General features: G+C 50.8%; 1 protein-coding gene across 1 annotated transcript; it reads right to left on the reverse strand.

Moving 5' to 3' along the window:
- Nucleotides 1-7,084: 7,084 nt before the first annotated feature.
- On the reverse strand, nt 7,085-9,049 carry LOC149809757 (uncharacterized). The gene is made up of 4 exons (XM_089994624.1): nt 9,041-9,049; nt 8,749-8,883; nt 8,181-8,379; nt 7,085-7,257 (listed from the first exon to the last, which is right to left on the reverse strand). The coding sequence occupies exons 1-4, from the start codon at nt 9,047-9,049 to the stop codon at nt 7,085-7,087; spliced, it is 516 nt and encodes a 171-aa protein (XP_089850750.1).
- Between the last annotated feature and the right edge of the window lie 230 nt (nt 9,050-9,279).

Here is a 9,279-nt window from a genome sequence, read left to right on the forward strand (position 1 = left end):
CGAGAGGCCGCTGCTGGTGCTGCTGCTGCACAGGCACGCATCTGTCCAGAGCCTGATCCTTGCACGTGGGTTTCTATGAAAAGGATGTTTTTTTTTATGTTTTTACAAAATGATTCAATGTATTTTGCATCCTTCATTAGCCCATTATATTAATCAAGTAATGCATTCGTACAAATAAGCATTAAAGTGCACCGCTCTCCATTTATTGGTAGCTTGGTGTGGTACAACAGGAAATCGCTACGTCGCTTCTCGTGAGCGAGTGGCATCGATGGAGCAGCTTTCTTGGGTAGTGCCGTAGTGTGTGTCGTTATACCAAAATATGGGCATGATTGGACCACGTTTCCATGGAGGCATCGCTCCTGCTTTCTCCACAAAGTTGTGCCTGTATGTAACAGCAAATACCCATGCTAAATTATGCAACGGAACTGAGTTTCTTACAGGTATGATTGAGGCATGTGTGCTTGGAAAACAAGACTGTAGGAAGTGAACCGACACCTTATACGTCGCCACTGAGTCGCTCACCAGATACAAGAGAGTCGGCGTAATGGATCTGTCAACGAGCGCAGTGAACAGTAACGAATCAGATCCATCTAACTCTCTTATACCTGGCAAGGTGCCTGTGCACATGATTTATAATTACAAAAGCATGATGACTATGACTGTGCAGGCGTGTGTTACTATTGTTGTGTTTCGTACGCGTACCTGCGGTAGAGAGATACAGGCGTATCACTGTAGGGGGCGCAATAGTGCATCGAGAATTCGCGGCGGCGCTGTGATGGCGCGCACTAGTTTGTCGTTCTAGGCACAGAAGTACCATAACCGGAATGCCAAATCATATGTATATAGGTGCAGAGTGCACTGTGAAGGGAAACGATGCAGTGAATGCACATGCAGGTCATCTCTTGCAAGCCATCTCGTGATTTGGCATTCCAGTTATGGTACTTCTGTGCCTAGAACGACAAACTAGGACACTAGAGCCTGAGTAAACTAGTATACTAGAGCCTGAGGGGACTATGGGATAGCGGGTGTCACCCTTCAGTCACCAAAGCCTATCTCTGGCCTATCTAACAGATAGCAGGCTCAACACACTCTGCATGCCTTCCTGGCAGACAGACCGGCAGTTTGAGCATACCGCTCAGCAAATCACTTATGTGGTGTGCAGGTGCCAGCTACCTACAGGCGCTCTGCTCGCACACGCGTACCAACGCCGCGCTGGAAGCCATTGTGGAGCACAGCTCCCACTGCGCAGCCGCCGGCGGCACCTCGAATAAGAGGCGCATCGAACGTGCCGTAGGCACGGCCAAGAACGTGGCGAGCGCGAAGGCCAAGGGCAAGGCCAAGGCGGAGTCGATGCAGGTGTTTATTGCTTCTTTTGCCATGGCGCAGCTTGCCGCACCTAGCATGTTGGCTTTTGCTGTGTCCTCTTGATGTGGCCTCAGCTGGGAAGCTCGATTATATCGGACTGCCCCCTGCGGCTTGTCTGTGGACTCTTGAAACAGATGGGCACGCCTTGCATGACCCGCCATATGTATACCTAGTATTACCGATGCTCCTGTGCTCAACGCCACCTTGCAATTGATATAGTGACTCACGTCCAGCAATTCCTTCCGCACACATTCCTTGGTCCGCACAACCTCAGTCCAGTTCATAGCAAACCATGTTGAAATGAGTCAGGACACCTCACAACCCTCAAATCTTCGGAGCTCGGTGTGCAGGTCGTCGATGACGGGGACATGCTGCCTGGCAAGCGCATGCGTGGGGAGGGGGGCGTCCACACGGGCGCCAGCACATCAAAGGAGCAGGGACCCTCCGGTCCCCTCCCGTCCGAGCCTGCGCAGGCCATTCAGGCGTGCTCAACTCTGAACCCTACAGAGTGGCACCGCCTTGGCTGTGATGACAGCCACCTCCTTCAGGCCGGCACCACCGTCGTGGTGTGCCGTGCCGATGGAAACTGGCACCTTGGCTCGGTGGCCAAGGTACGACGTCGCTTTGACTGCCAGACTGCTGACATTTATGTTTATGCTTTGTTTACATGGTAGCACACATGTCAGGGGTAACGGATGTCACATTGCTACTGGTAACCATGTGCCGATATTCCTGCATGCCCATCTTTGTGCATCCATATGGGCGCCTGATGGCTTTGGACTTCCATGTTGGCATCTCCTTTCAGATCACCTGGCCTCTCATCTTCGTTGTTCAGCAACCTGTGGTACGATTGCATGGCAGGTGATTATGAGATTGTCATGACCCATAACCGCAGTTTGTTCTAGCTTGTTGGGAGTTGCTGGGAGTGTCCTTGGACCTAGGCAGGCCACATCAAAAACGTGTGGACGATGCATGTGTGATTGACGAATGCCGCTTTTCACAGGTCAGCCGCCGAGCCAGGCCTACAGGGGCGGGGATGGAGGTGCACAAGTGTGCCCCCATCTACTACTGGGATCATGACCAGCAGGAAACGCGCTGGATCAGCGAGTTCTTCCCGAGGGAGGGCGGCTCACTCATCAGCATTAGCAAAAGCTTTTGAGTGCAGACAAAGGACGGCTAGGTGTAAACTTTGAGACGGCAATGTTCCTCGCTTCAAACAGCCGTTCCAATATTTGCTGAAAGTCTCTTCTATGGTCTAGACTGAAGAGCTTTTGTATCATCAGCCTTATCTTCATGTCGTCCACTGTATCATGGCTAGATCGATTTCTCGTGCCTGTAAACTGGAAAATTGAGTATGCACAACCCATTTGTAATTGACAGATCGTCTCCTTCATGTTGGATGTTCTTGAATTCCATGTGGAATTGCTGCTCATCCTCTCTTGCTGCATCTCTGCTGCATGAGCATGTACACTGCAGATCTGCAGATCAAAATTTCATGTCAGCGGCAGTAGCAAATTCAGCATTGTTATAAGATGCACACACATCCATGCATGCATCTTCTAGACGATGTGAGCAGTAATAGGCTCGTTGCTGGGTCATTCCGCAGTTATTTCAACATTGTGCTGCCTTGCCGCCCTGCGGCGGTCATGGAATGTACCCAAGTTTTGGATGGCGTTGACCTGTTACCAACTGATCTTGCGTTTTGCATTTTGTTGTTGGCTCACTGTGCTGCGATGAGCTGCGTTGGTGTTGACGCAGACGTCTCCTCCTCATCCTCCTTTGGACTGACGAATTGAGACAAGCTTTACCGAAATGCCCTGAAGTGGCACCGGTGAGGTACCTGCAGACATTCATCTCAGGTTTGGGTGTTGGTGATGAAGGCAACCACTGTGATATGCAGGGTCGACGGAGAACCAGACACCTTGGTGGTAAGGTGTCTGGTTCTCGGTCAGCCCTGTTATCGCGCAGTGCTTCACCTCAAAAGCAGAATTGGAGGACTAAAGCTTGGAAGAGAACCCTGTTTTAGGTCCATAGCATAGTGTTCGCGGTTGGAGCAATACAGGCTACATGTAGGTACCGTCAAACGAAACGGTTCCAAAGAAATGACGACAGTGCAGGTTGCGCGCAGTTCAGAGGAGATCACGGCACCCTCCTCACGCCGGATGGTTGAGAAGCGCGTTTGCATGGACACACAATCCCGCGTGAGCAGGTTTCTCAAATCGTGCAATCGCATCTAGACTTTCAGCTTTGACACCTTGATGTACAGGGCTGCGAGGGACGTCGACATGCAGGCGCCCTGCGCTTTCAATTCAACCGAATGCACGAACTCTCTCGTTGATGATCTAATCATTGTCATCAGTGGTGATGGCGCTGGTTGCAGCAAACCGCTCATCAACGGTGAGCATGCGTGACGACAGGCTGTTCGTTGGAGTGTCACATTTCGTACAGTGCTGTCACGACCTTCTTGCGTGAGCATGAAAAATCGCTCGAGCGTCGCAGGGCACCCTGACTACTTGCCTTGTCGCTGTGGCAGAGCAATAGATGATTTTAAACGTTTGCGAACCATCACCTCACTTTAGAACTTCATTGCAACTGCATTCCCGCTTATCATGCTCGCATAATTGACAAGCGTTGTTTGGAACGTCATGTGGCGCCTTTGGTTGTGCTTTCTTCTGTCGCTTGCCGGTGCAAACGTGGCTGATGATAAAGCCAGCTGCAACGTTTTAGATCATGGAGCTGTAGGAGATGGCGTTACCAATGACACTGGTGCCGTCCAGGCGTGCATTGACCGGTGCAATGTTGTTGTATTTCCCGAGAACAAGGATTTTCTCGTGGGAAAGCTGACAGTGTCGGGCGTTTCAAAGCACTTGCATATCTCCTCGAATACAAGGCTTCGAGCCAGCAAGCTGCGCGAGGACTATCCAGGGGAGCAAGACGATTGGTACATGCTGCTCTTCGACCAGTGTCACAGATGCACCCTGACTGGAGTCAAAAGCAGCAAGCTCGACGGTCAGGCGGAGGACTGGGTGGACTATCAGATACCGGTATGTTGCAGTTTTTATAGGCTGGACCTCATCTTCGTGAGAGAGCAAGCGCGGTGCATCTATCACATGCGCGGGCCTCGTTTCCGTCGCGTGTATGCTGATGTGACGTACGCCGACCCGAGTTGCTTGACCGTCGTGCCGTATGCAGGGTGACAGGAAAGTGGTTCATAACTGGAACGATGCCTCGTGCGCAAAGGCGACGGAGTGCCGGCCAAGGCTGCTGGGCATACGAAATAGCATCGGGGTTCTGATCGAATCGATTGATGTGGTGAACGCCATCTATTGGACCATTCACATCATTCACAGCACGCATGTGAGCATCGTGAACTCAAAGGTTGAGAACGATGCCGCGATCGCAAACAACGACGGCTTGGATGTTGATGGCTCGTCCGACGTGCTCATTCAGAACGTCTCCGTGCGGACAGGGGATGACGCAATCTGCATCAAATGCACGACACCCGAGCGCCCTGTAGAAAACGTGCTCGTGAAGAACTGCACGCTTCAATCTCGCTCGTCAGCAGTCAAGCTTGGCAGCGAGAGTCAAGCAGATTTCAGGAACATCACGTTTGACGACATTGTGGTACGCCTGATCCCGCAACTGTATTTTTTGTTATCCAACCATATATCGTCCTAATGTGCTTTTCAAGTGGCTTACAAGCCATGTGCAAGGTGCTGCTCCTTTTTGCCAGGTATGTGTGGGACGTGCCCAGGAGATGGCATCATTGGATCGACAGTCAGCTGACTCCCCGAGGCAGGAAAGGGGGAAATGAACCATGACAGTCATCGATGGAAAGAAGCTTGAAGGGGGCGAGCTTTTGCAGGTTTTGCCTTCTCACCGAGGCTTGGGGGTGCAGCTGCGTGACCAAGGCAACATGGATGACATTGTTTTTCGAAATATCCACGTCACGGCGCGCCTTGACAATGCGACGTGGTGGGGCGCCGGAGAAGCGATCATGCTGTCTTCGTTGCCACGCACAGTTAAGCAGACTGCGCACGGGAGCGTTGGCAAAGTGCTTTTGAGGACATCTTTGCAGAGAGCGAGGGGGGCGTGGTCCTTGTGGGCTCCGCCTTGGGACATCTCGCTTCAATCAGGATGGAGCGGGTACAGATCAGTATGATAAACTTGACGGCATTTCAGGAGGGCAGCGCGATCTTCGGCCAGGTCCAGCCGATATTGTCAAGGGGGTGAGAGTGCCAGCGCTTTACGCTGAGCATGTAGCCCATCTCGTTTTGCAGGTGGCGCTCTTGCTGCGTTGAAAGGTCATACTATATGTCCGGAGCAGTCCACGAAGCAGTACTTTGTTTAATTCTGGCACAACCTTGTTCCCAACTCTCCATGGAGGTTGGTTCTGCCAAGCAAGATGTGTGGGCATACTAGGCGTTTTCATACTTTGGTTCTTTGCATCTCCTCGCAGCGAGGTTGACAAATAACCGCCCTCCAGTGCGGCGCACTGACCGCTATGCCTGTGCTTGTGTCTGAGTGCCTAATGGCACTTACCACAGGGAAGGTTTTCGAAACACGGACTGTTTCGTTAGAGCGTCGCCCCGTAGTGTGCTCATCACAAAAGTAAGTTGGCGCATAATCTTCAGGATTGCATCATTCTATGCCTTGCACAAGCTGGCTACCTCATTTCAGCTTTTCAATCCATGTTTGAAGTTCAAATCTGTGGTCAGCTGTACCCCGTCTGTGCCATTCCCAAGTGTCAATGGCGCATAGATACTGCAGTCCTTTTGCACAAAATTGAAGACTCAAACTGGCGCTTGTGCAGGATGTCAGTGTTGCCTTCCCAGATGGACCCCACTCGCGGTCTGACTGGGGCAATGCCTTGGAGATTGAGACGAGTTCAGTGCGGCAAGTTGATCTTGAAGGCGTGAGTGTCTCGAACGAGACCGCTATTGTGCATCAGCCTTGTGGTGATAGCTCAAGCACAGACTGTGAATCCAGAAACGACGAAACGAGGGAACTGGAAAGCAAGGGCAGCTGGCATGCTGGCTCCATCTTCATGCTGGTGTTTTTCAACATGATGTGGATGTCTATGTTCGTCGTCACTGCCAGGCAGTCACGGTGCCCTTTCAGGGAGTCGTTGGCCAAATACTTCCCGCTCCCTGCCAGGGATTTGGCTGACCGTTTGAGCCCACTCCTGAGCGCGTTTCTGGCGCGGAGCGGAACATTGTCTTCAACCAAGATAGCTATTTGCCAGTGTCTGACACAAAACGGGCGTTTGCGCATCATCATGCACCAAAATATACCGCTTAATTAACATGTTTGTAAACATTGGTTACAATTGGAAATAATGTTTGTAAACATTATTTCCTTGTATGATGTTCAGCAGGACATGTGTGCAGCAATTACAAAGTAGCAAGGCTTGCATCCCTACTCGCTTGGTATGGCGATGTTTGATCGCCTGGTAGTAATCTCCAAAATGCACTCTCCTCGTGCCTGTGACACCACCCCTTCTCTGCAAGGAGTGGTCACAATTCATGCTGTCACAGCAGCAGACGAGTTGGGGCGGGATTGCATGAATTTGCACACATTCGTTTGATGACACAGCACTGTATGTTACAAGAAATCCACAATCAATTATGACACAAAGTTTGCGTCACTTGAAGTGCTAATAGCACATCGCACAACACAGAGGACGGCACACTTCCACGGCGCAAAATGCTGACTGACATCACCCACAACGTACACCATTTTCACCAAAATCTTTTGTCAGGCAGCCAATTTGCAGATGCATTGTTCCACAACATGTCGTTTGCAACCGGTATCGATCGTTCCCACTGTACACGACCGACTCATCTTTCAAGCGCGGGGCGCCTCCGAGGAAGAACGACGACAACCGCTCCGCTGCACATCACACCAGCACCATGTCAGACACCTTTTTACAATCGATTACGACTTCTTCACTTCTCAGCATGAAAGTGTTCCGGCATGAGCACTCTCGCGGTAAGAAGGCCTCCGCGTCAAAGCGGGCGGGGGGAGGGAGCTTGTGCAAATTGCCACATGAGGCTAGTGCCTTCCATGCTTGATGTGTATCTACGAGGGTTACAAGAAGTCAATTCGTGTGGCCTGTTATGTAACAATTCCAACAAATGGGCGATCTTTCTGAGAGCATGACATCCTGCTTGGATATTTCTTCTGTATAACCACCTGAAATTAAGACATATTCTCTCTATACATATCAACAAGGCGGCGAGTCCATAAGCGTGACGGTGAGCGTTGTTTTGTTATTGTTACGGTGTTGACGTGCGTGGAAATGAGCGCAGGAATTGCATGTACTGTAACGTGGAAGGACAGCTTGGAGCAAATGCCAGGCCAACAAATGAAACCAACCTTGTTAGGTTGTTGCACGTGTATGCCGCAAATGAGCGGATACATCAATTGGCAACCATGCTAGGTCTCATGAGTTGCTTACCGTTGATTTATATGATGACAAACAGCCAAAAGCACAGAGGACCAGCAAGACAATGAGATGTTGGTTTCTCAAATCGGTTTGCTGCGAGGTGGACATGTCCATATGGATGCATTAGCGTTGTAAAACGACACATCATCATCACAACAAGTGTGGCGAGCATCCCTGTGCCGGAAACAAGAAACAAGAAAAGAGCTGCAGCGCACATCAGGAAGGACTTGGTGGCGAGCGACATGTCAAAACAGGGCTCCGGTGTTTGCTTACGGCTGCCGGTGTTGCAGCACATGGCTGCAACGCATGGACACCATGCAAGTGATGTGTGATCCTGTACCATATTGGGGTTGCGTACCCGCTGTACCTTCCGGAAGCCAGAGTGGGCATTCCAATTGGAACATGCCTGGGGCCATGGGCAAGTGCGTGAACCCATAACCACAAATGTCTGTGCGGCCATGCTCATCCGTCGTCCACACCTGGAAGTGAATTTTGGGCCACCCGGAGAGACCCTGCAGATCAATATTCAGGATCGGTTGATGTACATTCCTGCCCATGCAAGCGATCTGCAGCATTTTGCAAAGTCCAGGCGTCAAAAAGCAGCAACCGTTGGAACACAAAGCACAGTCGTTCCCCTGCGCTATTCTCCCAAGCGCTCAACAACCAACTCGTCCGCATCTGGGGTGTTTGGAGCAGAACTGCCAGTCGCACCTTAACGAAACATACTTGGGCAGAGATAATGATACGCTCATGGCCTCCAGCTGGTGATTGTAAAGTTTGTTTATGCAATGTAGTCATCGTTGTGTTTGGGACAACGAAAAACATCACTTAAAGGCAACCATAAGGGCGGGTGAACCCGAAAAAGGGACGAAACGACGAATAATGATTGACCAGAGGCGATAAGATTTCGTTGGAACTCATGTTGGTACTCGTACCAAGCACTGGTAGTGAATATCAATAGGGTGCGCCCAGACCGCCATGTCATCCTCCCTTGGAAAGTCCGTCTGCGTCTGGCCTTTCTCGTAGCCTTCCAACAACTCCCATGTGTTGTCTGAAGCTTCAATTCCCCACTGCACTTACCGTGGAGAAGTGAGCATCCGTTGAATCCTAAACATGCGCGTATGTGCAGCCAGAGTAAGGATGAGTCGACAGTCGGCACGAGTGGCATATACGAATTATATGGATATCACTTTTTTTTATGACATGCAGGAATCCTGTGCATGATACCGACGTCATCGTGCGAAAGTCCTTCGTTACGGTGTCCGCATCTTACATCAGGCAAGAAGGCATTCACACCTTGCATAGCAAGCTTTTGTCACCGAAACCCGATGCACCCAATATCTGACCAATAAAATGGACTTCTGCCATTTAATCCGATGGGGACATCCAAGGCGCCCTGTACCGAACAGATATGGCTTCGTTATCGACACAAACAAGGCAAGCAACCACGCACATTACAGGTTTAC

Source organism: Nuphar pumila, unplaced genomic scaffold, assembly GCF_984573655.1.
Source record: "Nuphar pumila unplaced genomic scaffold, dmNupPumi1.hap1.1 HAP1_SCAFFOLD_782, whole genome shotgun sequence".
Taxonomy (NCBI): domain Eukaryota; kingdom Viridiplantae; phylum Streptophyta; class Magnoliopsida; order Nymphaeales; family Nymphaeaceae; genus Nuphar; species Nuphar pumila.

Bases quoted from the DNA above. Each gene is read 5' to 3' on its own strand.
- LOC149809757 (XM_089994624.1), bottom strand. The intron at 8,380-8,748 runs GTACGAGTACCA...AAAATGCTGCAG, and splicing joins ATATTCACTACCAGTGCTTG to ATCGCTTGCATGGGCAGGAA. The intron at 7,258-8,180 runs GTACAGCGGGTA...TGTGATGTGCAG, and splicing joins CCCACTCTGGCTTCCGGAAG to CGGAGCGGTTGTCGTCGTTC.